Here is a 15,164-nt window from a genome sequence, read left to right on the forward strand (position 1 = left end):
GAAACCTGCTAAGAAAACCCCACGATAGCTTCGCCTTATGGAGAGGCACGCAACAAACAAAACCATAATTACACTAGATCTATTCCATGGTGATCTATGGGGTGCAAGTGGTGGGATCATTAGGTGGAAGTGACCATGTTCTCCTGGAGTTTGTAATACAGTGGAAAGGAGAAGCCAGGCAGAGTCAGACACGCATCCTAGACTTTAGGAGAGCGAATTTCAGTAAACTTAGAGAAGTACTGAGGGCGATTCCATGGTCAGAAATACTAAAAGATAAAGGAGTTCAGGACGGATGGGACTTTCTCAAAAGGGAGATACTGAAGGCACAATTTCAAACAGTTCCAGTGAGAAAGAAAAACGGGAGGTGTCTCAAGAAACCAGGATGGATGACTAAGGAACTTTCAACTGAGCTAAGTTTGAAACGGAACATGTCTAAGAAATGGAAAAAGGGGGAAGTCACAAAAAAGGAATTCAAAGAAATAGCAGGCATGTGTAGGGGTAAAGTCAGAAAAGCTAAAGCGCAGAATGAACTCAGGCTTGCTAGAGAGGTTAAGAACAATAAAAAGGGCTTTTTTGGATATGTCCGCAGCAAGAGGAAGAAGAAGGAAACGGTAGGGCCACTGCGTGGAGAAGATGGCAAAATGCTAACAGGAGATAGAGAAAAGGCAGAATTACTCAACACCTTCTTTGCCTCAGTCTTCTCAGAAAAGGCAAAGGGTGCTCAACCTGAGGATAATGGAGCAGAGGACAGAATAGGGGAATTTCAGCACAGAATAAGTAAAGAGATAGTAGAGGAACACCTTGTTAATCTAAATGAATTTAAGTCTCCGGGACCAGATGAACTCCATCCAAGGGTATTAAAAGAACTGGCAAAAGTAATATCGGAGCCATTGGCAATCATATTTGAAAACTCCTGGAGAACAGGAGAGATCCCAGCAGACTGGCGAAGGGCAAACGTTGTCCCCATCTTCAAAAAGGGGAAAAAAGAGGATCCCAACAATTATCGTCCAGTTAGTCTGACATCAGTTCTAGGAAAGATTCTGGAGCAGATCATTAAACAGAGAGTTTGTGAACATCTAGAAGGCAATGCCATAATCACAAAAAGTCAACATGGGTTTCAGAGAAACAAGTCATGCCAGACAAACCTAATCTCTTTCTTTGACAAAATTACCAGCTTGGTAGATGAAGGGAATGCTGTGGATATAGTATATCTTGATTTCAGTAAGGCCTTTGACAAGGTTTCCCATGACATTCTTGCAAACAAGCTTGTAAAATGTGGGCTAGACAAAGGAACTGTTACATGGATCTGTAATTGGTTGACCGGCCGAAGCCAAAGGGTGCTCAACAATGGCTCCTTTTCATCCTGGAGAGAAGTGACCAGTGGGGTCCCACAGGGCTCTGTCCTGGGCCCAGTGCTATTCAACATCTTTATCAATGACCTGGATGACAGAATTGGGAGCATACTTATCAAATTTGCAGATGACACCAAATTAGGGGGAATAGCTAATACCCCAGAGGACAGGATCAAGATTCAAAACGACCTGAATAGACTAAAAAGCTGGGCCAAAGCTAACAAAATGAAATTCAACACAGAGAAATGTAAGGTATTGCACTTAGGGCGGAAAAATAAAATGCACAGATATAGGATGGGTGACACCTGGCTGAATGAAACTACGTGTGAAAGGGATCTAGGAGTCCAAGTAGACCACAAGTTGAACATGAGTGAACAGTGTGATGCGGCAGCTAAAAAGGCCAATGCTATTTTAGGCTGCATCAATAGAAGTATAGTGTCTAGATCAAGAGAAGTAATAGTGCCACTGTATTCTGCTCTGGTCAGGCCCCACCTAGAATATTGTGTCCAGTTCTGGGCGCCACAATTCAAAAAGGACATTGAGAAACTGGAGCGTGTCCAAAGGAGGGCGACAAAAATGGTGAAGGGTCTGGAAACCATGCCCTATGAGGAACGACTTAGGGAGCTGGGGATGTTTAGCCTGGAGAAAAGAAGGTTAAGAGGTGATATGATAGCCCTGTTTAAATATTTGAAAGGATGTCATATTGAGGAGGGAGCAAGCTTGTTCTCTGCTGCTCCAGAGAACAGGACCCAGAACAATGGATGCAAGCTACAGGAAAAGAGATTCCACCTGAACATTAGGAGGAACTTCCTGACAGTAAGGGCTGTTCGGCAGTGGAATGCACTTCCTCGGAAGGTGATAGAGTCTCCTTCCTTGGAGGTCTTTAAACAGAGGCTGGATGGCCATCTGTCAGGGATGCTTTGATTTGGATTTCCTGCATGGCAGGGGGTTGGACTGGATGGCCCTAGTGGTCTCTTCCAACTCTACGATTCTATGATTCTATGATTCTATTCAATAGTAAAACCTACTGATCAATGGGTCTTTCCTGGTCAGGACTAACAATGTTTGGAGGAAATGAAAGACGTGAGCAAACGCATGGATAAAACACGTGCGCAGGTACCAAACAGCCTGTTATGTTTTTATTTTTCAAATACATGTGTACATGATAACAGCTCCCAGTCATCCTTTAAACACACTTCAGGGCTTCCCTCTGCCAGCCCCTTTCCATCTATCTATCTATCTATCTATCTATCTATCTATCTATCTATCTATCCATTCATATTTGTATTTATATTCAAAATGTCTCCTTTGCTTTAGCTCAGCTGAACGAATAGATGGATACAGGCTTGATAAAAAGGCCAGCGTTTCCACTGGGCAAGCACTGCAGTCCAAAAGAAGGGTGGACATTTTGCATCCCTCCAGGTATTGTTGGGTTGCAAGTCCCAGTGGTCCTCACCAACGGCCCTCACCAGCAAAAGCAATGATCAAGCAATGCTGGGAGCTGCAATCCAACAACACCTGGAGGGTTGCCTTTGGTCTAAAGCAGTGATTCCCAAAGGTTGGTGTTCCAGATGTTTTCACTTCAGCTCCCAGAATTCCTGACTGTTGGCCAAGTTCGTTGGGGGGTTCTGGGAGTTAAAGTTCAAAACACCTGGAGGACCAAAGTTTGGAAAGAAATAAGGGGGCTAAGACTAGAAGGTACAGTTACTTGTTGCATCAGTCATCCCACTGTATCATATTAATACTTCTGAAATACTGTGTACAAAGGATAATAAGATTGGCCCACCAGACGTTGGACTGCAGTTCCCCTCACGCTGCGCTTGTCGGTGACGATGGGAGTTGTAGTCTGGCAACATGGGACCAGAGAGGGCAATCCTGGATCTCAGCTCCCTTGACTTTAATTTAGGGCCAATCTAGGAAAGAGATTGGAAACGTTGGCTTAAATCCTATTGTTGGATAGAGGAGACCAGGGTCCTATTTCCCACTCGGCCATGAGACCCACCTTGGGCAAGTCACACTCTCTCAGCCTCAGGGAAGACAATGGCAAACCTCCTCTGAACACATCTTGCCAAGAAAACCCTGTGACAGAGTCAGCTTAGGGTCCCCATAAGTCAGAAACGACACAACAATAACTAAATCCCAAGATTTGGGAACTGTAGTTAGACAAGGGCAGGGAACTAAAGATCCTCAGGTCCCATAAAAAACTATACTTGCCAATTGGGGTGAGGAAGACAAGCAAAGATGGGTAATGATATAAAACCACTTGACATGTTTATTGGGGCTATACCTCACAATACAGGCAGCCCTTCGTATCCATGGATGCTTTATCCACGGATTCTTTATCCATGGACTCTTTATCCACGGATGCGACCATCCACAGCTTGAAAACATTCGAAACTATAAATAAATTCCAAAAAGCAAACCTTGGTTTTGGGCATTTTATATAAGGAGCACCATTTTACTATGCCATTGTGTTTAATGGGACTTGAGCATCCACAGATTTTGGCATCCAAAGGGGGTCCTGGGACAAAACTCCATCAGATACCAAGGGCCCACTGTATATATCATCCTGGGACTTCACTCTACTCTTTGGACTTTGGATTAAGTTCATACATTTCCTTCTTGGGAGGTTTTTGAACAGAGGCTGGATGGCCATCTATCAGGAGTGCTTGGATTGTGTATTCCCGCATGGCAGAATGGGTTCGAACTGGAAGGCCCTTGGAGGTCTCTTCCAACTCTTCTACGATTCTATAAGGCAAAGCTTCCTCTCAGAGGTCCAAGATTTCCAAGCACATGTCCATTGTGAGTTCCTCCGTATGAGTAGGAGACACAAAATGGCAGACTGCCATGATGGGACAGTCCCAGGCGGAGAAGCGCATCACAATTTCTGGGCCGGTTGGTCATAGATGTGATGGGTGGTGTAGCGCGTTATCGTCAGATCCCTCACGCTCACGATATCGGCACTGCCACAGACGTCAGAGCTGTCGGAAAGGACGAGAGAGAGCAGAGGGAAAAGAGGGGTTAATGTGAGGATTGTACACAAGACGGTTTGGCTGGCCCCAAACAGATGCAACACCTTGGATAGCGGATAACCTCTTGCAGGCTCATCCAGATGATCTTTACAATAGTAGTTTTTTGTGGGTTTTTCAGGCTCTGTGGCCATGTTCTAGAAGAGTTTATTCCTGACGTTTCGCCAGCATCTGTGGCTGGCATCTTCGGAGAATGTACCCCACTCTCTTCCATGCCAGCATTCTCTGAAGATGCCAGCCACAGATGCTGGCGAAACGTCAGGAATAAACTCTTCTAGAACATGGCCACATAGTCCGAAAAACCCACAAAAATCTATGGATGCCGGCCATGAAAGCCTACGACTTCACATTATTATTATTAGTAGTAGTAGTAGTAATAGTAGTAGTAGTATTTCTTACTAATGCCTAGAGAAGTCTTTTCTCTAGGAACGTCTAGGTCCCCCAGCACAACTCTATGGTCAACCTCTGGCAGAGTTGCGCTGGAGGACTTAGAGATTCCCAGAGAAGATGTATTAATCCAAACCGCACATAATCACAGCCGCAAAGGCCAAATCCGCAAATGTGGAGGACCAACTGTAACACAACCGGGGGCAGATCGGGAGACGTACTATTTATAGAGTAAAGCGGCAATGAGGGCCGCCACCAGGATGGCAGAGAGGATGGAGAGGATGGTGGTAATGACTATCATCCCAGCACTTCGGCGCCCGGGCCACGTGTCGATGGTTGCCGGGTTCTTCCCTGCCAAGAAAAAGGAGAGAATCACTTGGGAAGGTCTAATTTTTCATAACTACAGTGGGCTCTTGGTATCCGCTAGGATTTGGTTCCAGGACCCCCATGGATACCAAAATCCGTGGATGCTCAGGTCCCATTAAATACAACGGCACAGTAAAATGGTGACACTTATGAAATCTTGAATCCATGGATGAGGAGGGCTGGTTGTAGAGGCACACAGAAAAACATTGGAAGAAGGCATATTCAAAACCCATGGATGCTCAGGCCCCATTAAATGCAACGGCAGAGTAAAATGGTGCCCCTTATACCAAATGGCAAAATCAAGGCTTGCATTTTAGAATATACATATTTTTAAATACCAAAATCCATGGAGATTCAAGTCCCATTAAATACAATGCCATTGCAAAATGGTCTTCTTTCTACAAAAGGGCAAAATCAAGGTTTATTTTCTGCAATGTATATTTTTTTAAAGCCCTGGATAGTTGAATCTGTGGATGAAGAATCTGTGGACGAAGGACCGACTGTAATAATGAGTAATAAAAATGAAATTGAGCAAAACAGAGTGAAAAGGGACCAATCCCTTAATGATATCCAAAGTATCCAATGCAATAAGGTGAAGTCTCAATCAGCTCCCAAAATAGTATTGTTGTTGGCATCAAACAATTTTATCAATGCGTTTGACACTGAAAAACTGAACAAATTAGACAATTTGATTAAGCAAATGTTAATTATTTCGGTAGCTCCTTTATTAACAGCTTGATTATTTCCAAGGTTTCGGCTACAAGTTTCCTCAACTCTGTTTTCAGCTTCCTATCTGCCCATCTATGTGTGCTGATCATGACCCATGGGCTTACTTGGAAGTAAAGCTACCTGCATATAAGATGGCATCTGTAAGCCTGTGTGGGGCTCTCCCATTGAATTCAGTGGGACTTCAACATTCACAGTTACCTTGAGTCAGTGGGATGTCATACGACCATTTTGTCTCGGCTGTGACGCCTTCGGAATTAAAGGCCAGGAACTTGACTCTAAAAAGAGAACGGTTTAATGGTCAAACTGTATTTACTACAGAGATGTAGGAAGCAGTATGTAGAGAGATCTTGCAGCACCTTTGGGACTAACAAAAGAAAGAATTTGGCAGCATGAGCTTTTGTAGACTTAGGTCTACTTAATGCATCTGAGGAAGTAGACTTAAGTCTAGGAAAGCTTATGCAGCCAAGTTCTTTCTTTTGACCGTTGACGGGAGGTAGGCCCTCCATCTTTGGAGGTCTTCAAAAAAGGTTGGATGGGCATCTTTTGGGAACGCTTTAGTTTTATATCCCTGCATGGCGAGGGGTTGGATTAGATGGCCCTTGGAGTCTCTTCCAATTCTAAGGTCATTATCACATGACGGAAATTGGAAGTATAATCCAATGTCATCCCGAACGCAATCCTGGGTATTCACGTTATTGCGTGATTGGTTATCTCACGCAATCGCTGGCCTTCTGAACGCATTCTGAAAGCAATTCCACATCAATCCAAAATTAAGTAAATTCGGTGAACTAGCGAACTCACAAATCCTATTCCTAGGGGTTGTTCTCACTGGCTTATACTCCGGTTTTCAAATCGAATTCAAGGTGTTGCGTTCCTACTGAAACCCGATTTAACTCTAGAACAGTTCTAGATTAACCCGCAATCGTTTCCACTACGATTCGAATCTGTATCGGTGTGTTTTATTTAATCCGGGTTAGAGGCTTATAAATCGGAGTAAAAAAAATAGAAGGGCTACTTCGCATTCAGGATTCTGTGATTCATGCAAATCTCATTGATCCAATGAGTCTGCTTCAAATGGGTCTGATGGCCAAATCTAAGCTTTCCCCAAGCGTTTGGAGTCTCTCCAACTTAAGTGCAGAAAATAAGCAAAGACCCCTCCAAGATAAAGTCTGGGGGGATTTTTAAGGTAGTTATCTCACTGGTAGGGTCCTGGCCCAGGGAGGGGACCGTTGCAATCTGGTCTTGTGGGATCAGAGACGCACTTGACTTCATTCCCCACCCGCAGGATGGCGAGCTGGTTGCTTGGTTGTGCCGGATCCGGACAGGGGTAGTTTGCCGGGACGGTGTTCAAAGTCGTGTAGAAGGAATTCTTCTCAAACTGCTGGTAAGGCAATTCGTTGGGGGAACGGGGACGGGTGAAATTGTTCACGGCTGCAGAGACCAACATGGAAAGCCATTATCCATCCCGAATGCCATCAAAGCGACCCTTACAAACATGATGCATCGTAGGAGGCAAATACTTTCTCTTCCAAAATGATGGGATCAGTCTTTCAGAATGGTCTAAACCAGGGGTAGGCAACCTTTTTGAACCGGGGGCCGGGTTGCTATCCCTCAGACAACTGGGGGGCCGAACTCAAAATGGCGCCTGAAGTGGCGCAGAAGCTGCGGCGGGGGCAGCAATCAGTGGCAGGACTGGGCTGGGGCTGGTTCCAAGGCCTTGCCGGGCTGGATCCGGCCCACGGGCCGTAGGTTGCTGACCCCGGTTTAAACCAATGATTCCCAAACTTTGGTCCTCTGGTTTGTTTTTTGTACTTCAGCTCCCAGAATTCCCAGTCACTTTGGTCAACAGTCAGGAAGTGTGGGAGCTTAAGTCCAAAACGCTTAGAGGATCAAAGTTTGGGAACCAATGGTCTAAAACTGATACAAAGGGGAGCTGTAGAAGGAGAAGACAGAGGACTGCAGACCTAGGACTTTTTTCAGAGTGGTATCTACCTAAATATCTAGGATATTTGCTCTGGCAAATAAATGAGAGGATAAAGGAGCTTTCCAGTTTTAATGTTTAGTCATAGATTAACACATGGCACATGTAAGAAGCCTTCAAAGGGGACACTTTTGCCCTTCCTTGGACCTTGGTGAACATACCCTCCAACTGTTATGGTTCGGCTGGGACAGTCCCAAGTAACCCTCTGTTCCTCCCACTCTTTCATTTGCTTTTGAGATGCTTATTCCCTTTAAAGTCCTACATGGTTTGGGTCCAGGTTACCTACAGAATTACCTCCTGATCAGAATCTCCGAACCAAACTTAAGGCAGCAACACAGGTCCTTTGCTGTCCTTTGCAACGTAGGGCAAACGGCTGCTCCATTTGCCATTGCCAAGGAAGATCACAGGCGCTGGCTATGCAGTTTGGCCCCATTGTACCCATTTCTTGGGATCATGTGGGGCCAGTCTCCAAATAGACACAGAATTATGTGGCTGCTATAGGAGGTCACTCTTTACTCTCTCTCTCATGAGGAACTGGTACTTCTATTGGAGACATCTAACCTACCATTGCTGCGGGCAACCAGCAGCCATATTTCATCGGTGGCGTTGACAGCATCGTTGAAGACGCAGCGGGGTTGATCCAGGACGAAGGTGGAAGCGGTGATCCTCCCTCCTATATTCTCGGACGTCAGGCGAGGGGTGTACTCCGAAGGCACTGGAGAAAGCCAACGAGAAAACGAGAATGAGTTCCCCCCTCTTTCTTGTTCCCATCCCTGCAATAGGTTTTCCTCCACGCAGCATTTCTTACCATGATGGTGGCTCCAAACAGGAGCTGGAGGAGGAGGCACCTCATAAAAAGAGTCACAGGAGCAGTAGAGATGTTCTAGATCAGTGTTTCCTGAACGTTGGTCCTCTAAATGTTTTCGACTCCTGTTCCCAGATTGTTGGCCAAACTGGATAGGACTTCTGGGAGTGCAAAACATCTGGAGGATCCAAGTTTGGGAAACTCTGTTCTAGAGCAGTGTTTTCCAAACGTTGGTCCTCCAGATTTTGGGACTACGACTCACAGAAGCCTTAGTCAGTTTGTCCAACAAGAATTCTGGGAGCTGAAATCCAAAACGTCTGAGGACCAAAGTTTGGGAACCACCGTTCTAGACACAGAAAGCCCCGGGTTCAGGGCCTGGCATCTCCAAGCAGAGCTGAGAAAAAGGAGTTTATCAGACAAGGGAAATGGGAAGTATAACCCAATGGCAATCCGAATGCAATCATGGGGTTTCACGTTATTGCGTGAGGTGATCACACGCAATTTCGGGCAATGGCAAGCTATCTTTGGGCAATGGGAAGTCAGTTTGAACACAATTATGGGGTTTCGCATTATTGTGTGATAGACTACCATATGCAATTTCGGGCAATGGCAAGCTATTTTCAGGCAATGAGATGTCAGTTTGAATGCAATTCGAATTCATGTACATTCGCTGAACTAGCAAATTCATGTAAATACGTTCTGGCCCCACTTTCTTTTCATTCAAAATCAAGAGAAATTCCTCCCGTGTGATAAACTCCAGAGTCTCATCTGAAACCCTGGAGAGCCACTACTTGCCATTAGTATAAACCAGTCTTTCCTGGGCAGATTGTAGCCCTTTCTGATGTTGTCGGACCACATCTCCCATGAACCTCAACCAACAGCTATGGAGCTGCAACCAACCCACATCTGGAGGGTCACAACTTGCCCACCTCTTCTATCGCCAGTTGACATGTGGACCACCTGTTTGAACATTTTGCTGTCATTGTTGTTGATTTAGTATTCTTTGTGGAACCGAAATAAATACTTTTTTGAAAGGAAGTAGACATGTGGGTCAAGACTCAAACTAGGTATTAAGTGAAAGGCATATATGCCATGCAATTCATCCATTTTTACTCCACAAAGATACAACCCCCAGCCTTTAGACTTGCAAATTAAGGCCACAATTACTTTCTCATAACCAACCATAAGGCCAAGCACACTAAATGCATGATACAGAGGTGAGGAAAATCACATGCTATAAGAAACAGACAAGTTTCAACACTCGAGGAGGAACATTTTTTATGTGCTAGGAATAATCTACTAGGTTGGCTCTAAAACTAATGGTCCCGTGACTTGGCTTGGCATAAAGCAGCATCCAATGTTGCTACTATATATATATATATATATATAAGCACAAGGACAGAAAAAAAATGGCCAGAAGTCAGTGGAATATAGTGATATACATCTTCTTTGTCCTTGCAAGAAAAAAGGACGTATCTATGAAGAACACAGAGATTCTTGTGCAGATGCAAACAGGTTTTGTGCAGGAAAACTTCATGTATTTCTATACAAATTAATGATCCTAACAGTCTTCACAAAACACAAAGGTAGTTTTCTTGTTAAATTCCTTTCTTCCTGTTTAAGTTTAATGAGTTAAAAGTAAAGACTGAACTGAATACCGGAAGTTTACATACGAAAGAACTGGAGGAAAGGATTAAGGAAAGGACACACTATTTGTCTTGGCAAATGCAAAGTGATTTCCCCCCCCCCCCATTTTGGGTATATATGTGTATATATGTATATATATGGGGGGATTTTGTTGAAGGTTGTAGTATTTTGTGCTGCTGCTATACAGTATATATGTCTGCAATTGCGTATGTACAGTGGGACCTTGTTAAAACGATAGAAATGCAAAAGGCCAGACGGCAAAAGCATAGCTTAGATAGCATAGATTCACAATAGAAAGTATATAGTGGGTCCTTGTCATCCGCTGCTGGGCTTTGGTTCCAGGATCCTCCATGGATAACAAAATCCCTGGATGCTCAAGTCCCATTAAATATAAGGGCATAGCAAAATGGTGCCCCTTAGATATCAAATGGCAAACTTAAGGTTTGCTTTTTGGAATGTGTACTTTTTTGGGAGTGGGGAGAAGTCCTGCATCTCTCTTCCTGGATTTCTCCTCTCCTACATTTCTATGAAGTGACTAAAAGAAAGCAGGGTGGGTCTGTCATGCATCAATGAGAAATGGAAAGCACCTCAAGCACCCAGCTGTGTGCAAAGCGACTGGAGAAACCATTTGAATGGGGTCAAATAAAAGCTAAAATCTGCGTCACGGTCCTTTTGAATTCCGATCCTGTCCTCCGGCGTATTTGCTATCTTCCTCAATTTGGTGTCACCTGAAAATCTGATCAAGGTGCCTTGTCTTCCGTCATCTAACTACCATCGCAATCTCTAAATTGTGAAGTCGAAGGCTTTCATGGCTGGGATCCATAGTTCTTTATGGGTTCTTTGGGCGATGTGGCCGTGATCAGGAAGAGTCTATTCCTGACCTTTCGCCAGCATCTGTGGCTGGCATCTCCATCTCCATCTTCTCTGAAGCTTCAGAGCTTCTCTGCTCAGAAGCAGAGCTTGGAAAAGTTACTTTTTTGGACTACAGAATCCAAAAGGGAACGTTTCCAAGCTCTGACCAAAAGGTGCATCTGTTGTCCGTCCGTTATGAATATTCTGCGCAAAGGAAAAAGATGGACGGAATGAGCAGCTTCAGAGATGCAAGACAGTCACATCTTTCCATGGAAACCCACTGAATTACTTTGGGCAAGTTGCACTCTCTCAGCCTCAGAGGATGGCAATGGCAAACCTCCTCTGAATAAATCCTGCCAAGAAAACCCCATTGCCATAAGCTGGAAATGACTTGAAGGCACACAACAACATCAACAGCGTCAACAACGACAGCAGCAAAATGAGAGACTGCAACTGTGATATTTTCTCAACTCTCTTCAGCCTGCTGGAGTTACTTTTTAAGGTCCTGTTAAATTCAACAAAACCGCGGAAGAGATAAAGGAAAGAAGAAGTTAGAAAAATGAAAGAAAAATAGACGTAAAAATACAAAGTATATAGGGAAAGAAGAAGAGAGAAAAAAGGAATAGGATAGTGATGTGGGGATGTATAAAGAAAAGAGGAGAATGGAAAAAGCAGAAAGGTTAGAGAAGGAGATAGAAGCCAAGATGACGAAAAAAAGAAAGATAAGAGGAATTGAGAATGTGAATAATAATAATAATAATTATTATTATTATTATTTATATTTCTCCATATCCTGAAGGAATCAAGGTGGGTTACAAGACAAAAGAAAGATTGAGAAAATGAATGAAGGTAATAGAAGGTGTAGGAAAGAGATGAGTGAGAATAGATAGGAAAAAAATAAGAACAGATAGAAGAGATAGAGGAAGGAAGGAAGGAAGGAAGGAAGGAAGGAAGTGGAAGGGAAAGAAAGAAAGAAAGAAAGAAAGAAAGAAAGAAAGAAAGAGTGATAAGGAGATGTAGAGGGAAAAACGTAGAGAGAGAGATAATCTGGAGAATGAGAAGAGATGATTAAGGGAAAAAAGGAAAAGAAAGGAAAGGAGGGAAAGGGAGGAAGAGAGGAAGGAAGAAAAAGAAGGAGGGGAATAAAGAGAGTTCATACTTTAATAAAGGAATGCACCTCATATCTTAAATAATAATAAGATACGATATGCTACATAGATACACACACAAAATAAAAGAGATAGTGATATAACAGAAGCAGAGAATGTGAAACGGTAAGATCGAAGAAATGAAGAAATGGATAAAGGGGATAAGAAGCAACGGTGCTGGGAATCAGCAGTTGGAAGATCGACTATTGTAATCTATTGCAATTACATTGATGAATATGGATAATATAACATATATATATTGTGTGTGTTTGCGTGTGTGTGTAATATTGATGGAATACTGATGTGAGATAAATGTGTGGAATATTGTAAAAATAGTAATAATAACAATAATCCAGCAAAGCCGCAAAAGCAAAGACCTACTGTATAAATATAAATCTTGGTCAAAAAAACTGACCCCCGAAACCTGAGTCGACTTATCCATGGATCAATGTAAGCACTACTCTTATTTCCAAAAAGGAACCATCCCTTGGCGAAAGGCAAAAAATGTAATCTGTCCAGGAGCCCCTAACCCCTCCTTTACTTTCTTGTCCATCCATCCATTCTTTCCTTTGAATGCAGACAAACGTTTAAGTTCAGTTATTTGGCAATAGTTTTCCTTTGCTCCATCCTTTGTTACCTGGTCCTAATTTTGACCCCCCAAACCTGTCCTCAACGTATACATGAGGTCGACTTATATACGGTATATAGGGTACCTTCCGCGGCCACCGTCCTCAACGCCAGCCCCACCAAGATGACCGTGGAGAGGAACATCATATCCACAGCCTTGTGGTCTCCTTCTCGGTCGCAAGCAAGAATGGCAACCGGAGAACGGAGCAGAGGAACCTCTTCCCCTCCAACCGCCTTATGGGGCCGCGCCCAGACCTGTCATCCATTTTTCAGACACCTGTACATTCTTGATCTCCCCTGCCCTCCCTTCTCTCCATCCTCAAGAGCAAGAGAGGGGGGGGGGGCAAAAGAAACAGGTCTGGCTAGTTTTGGAAAGTTGTGGAATAAACGGAGCGTGAGCGAACGGATCATCCGTGCCATACCTGGGTGGAAGCGAGAAGATTCACACCTGGAACGGTGGTCCCTTGGCAGCGATTTGTTTCGAAAGGCCAGAAAGCCAGTCTAGGCTGCATCCGCACCGCAGGACTAACTGAAAGAAAGAAGTTGGCGGCATGAGCTTTCGTAGGCTTAAGTCTACTTCCTCAGATGCTTTTTATATTTGATAATAGATATTATCGTGACAACTCCCCATCTTTATTTTTCAAAGAAAACCACATCGCCCAAAGAATAGCAAACCAGTTAATATGGATTATTGCATAGTCTTAATTTAAATATACACTGTGTTTGGAGAATGCAACAAATCAGTCCATCATTTATTAACGGCCACACACCAAATATAAAATAAAACGCTCAGATAAAATACAACAGAGTTACTGTAATGGAAATTAATAATTAATAATAATAATAATTAATAATGTTCTTTCATCATATAGTAATTTGTTTTTGTTTTTTTTAATTCAATAAAAAACGTTCCACTCTTCTTTAAAAGCATCACATCTTACCCAATTCCCACTGCAACCACATGAGACTATGTACTTGTAAATACATTCAGGCTGTGGGTACGATGTTGTAATTTCAATTTTGCTGGTTGTTTGTGTCACAGCTATTGCCGTCATGTTCAGTGATACGTGGAAATTACGATTTATGAGGGACATTAGTACAAAGAAACATAACTAAGGATGGTTTTTGTGGGTTTTTGGGGCTCTGTGGCCATGTTCTAGAAGAGTTTGTTCCTGACGTTTCGCCAGCATCTGTGGCTGGCATCTCCAGAGAATGCTGGCATGGAAGAGAGTGGGGTACATTCTCTGAAGATGCTGCTGAAATGTCAGGAATAAACTCTACTAGAACATGGCTACATAATCCGAAAAACCCACAAAGAACTATGGATGCCGGCCATGAAAACCCTCGACGTCACAATTCACATTTCCATTGTGCAATGGGTAATGGACCCCTAGTCAAAGAGCACAAGGGACACACTTAGCATGGTGTCTTGAAAAGCGCAAAGGTTTGCACACTGGCAGAACCCTACTAGTGCAACCATAATGAAGCTATGACCCTAAAAAGTGTTAGGGTCCTCTATGTTTGGGTCTGGGAGGAGGTCAATGGAAAGGGTGGCACCATGAGTGATGCCAATGGTCTTGATGTGTGTCTCCAGCATTGAGGTATCTGAGGTAGTCCTGGAGATTCCAATGAACTTAATATGGTTAACTAAATGTGACGGACGTCTCCTCCTCCCATCACCTTTTAAAGCCATTCGTCACGAACTGACACTAACTATTATACTGTCTAAGAATTGAAGAATGCCTCACCTATTAGACTTTAAAGAATCCCTCCAGGGCACAAGAGCAACCCCTCCCAGAAAGAAAACCATGGCCGACAGAAACCACGGTCGCTTTACCGGAAGAACCCAGCTTTCAGTCGACTGCAACCCCACCCAACATTGTGACCTTTTTTTCCTTTTTGCAAAAGAAAACACAGAAACCCGTCCCTTTGCAAAGAAAACACAGAAACGTTAAGGAGCAGTTCGCTGATGCGCGTGAATCATGCACAGACAAGTTTCCAGGTTTCCAAAGGAATGGGTTCAACCTGTGGTTACGCTGCCCCAAACAATGCAGCTTGCTAAGCGTGACAAAGCTTCTCAGAATGAGAACGGTCCGCAGAGGAGACCCAACTTGTCTGGGCTTTTTGTGAGCGGTGTGTGAGCAGCACCAGCTCCTCCGCTTAGTATTTTGTGGGGTTTTGGAGCTACGTGGCCGAGTTCTGGAAGAGTTTAGTCCTGATGTTTCGCCAGCCATAGTTGCA

General features: G+C 43.7%; 1 protein-coding gene across 1 annotated transcript; it reads right to left on the reverse strand.

Moving 5' to 3' along the window:
• Positions 1 to 4,230: 4,230 nt before the first annotated feature.
• On the reverse strand, positions 4,231 to 13,070 carry LOC149287124 (uroplakin-3b-like protein 1). The gene is made up of 6 exons (XM_089493516.1): positions 13,010 to 13,070; positions 8,410 to 8,676; positions 7,063 to 7,294; positions 6,062 to 6,138; positions 4,990 to 5,119; positions 4,231 to 4,333 (listed from the first exon to the last, which is right to left on the reverse strand). Exons 1-6 carry the CDS (start codon positions 13,068 to 13,070, stop codon positions 4,231 to 4,233), a joined length of 870 nt encoding a protein of 289 aa, XP_089349642.1.
• Positions 13,071 to 15,164: the final 2,094 nt, after the last annotated feature.

This window comes from Sceloporus occidentalis, unplaced genomic scaffold, assembly GCF_023333645.1.
Source record: "Sceloporus occidentalis isolate IW3139 unplaced genomic scaffold, rSceOcc1.0.p SCAF_64, whole genome shotgun sequence".
In the NCBI taxonomy this organism is placed as follows: Eukaryota; Metazoa; Chordata; class Lepidosauria; order Squamata; family Phrynosomatidae; genus Sceloporus; species Sceloporus occidentalis.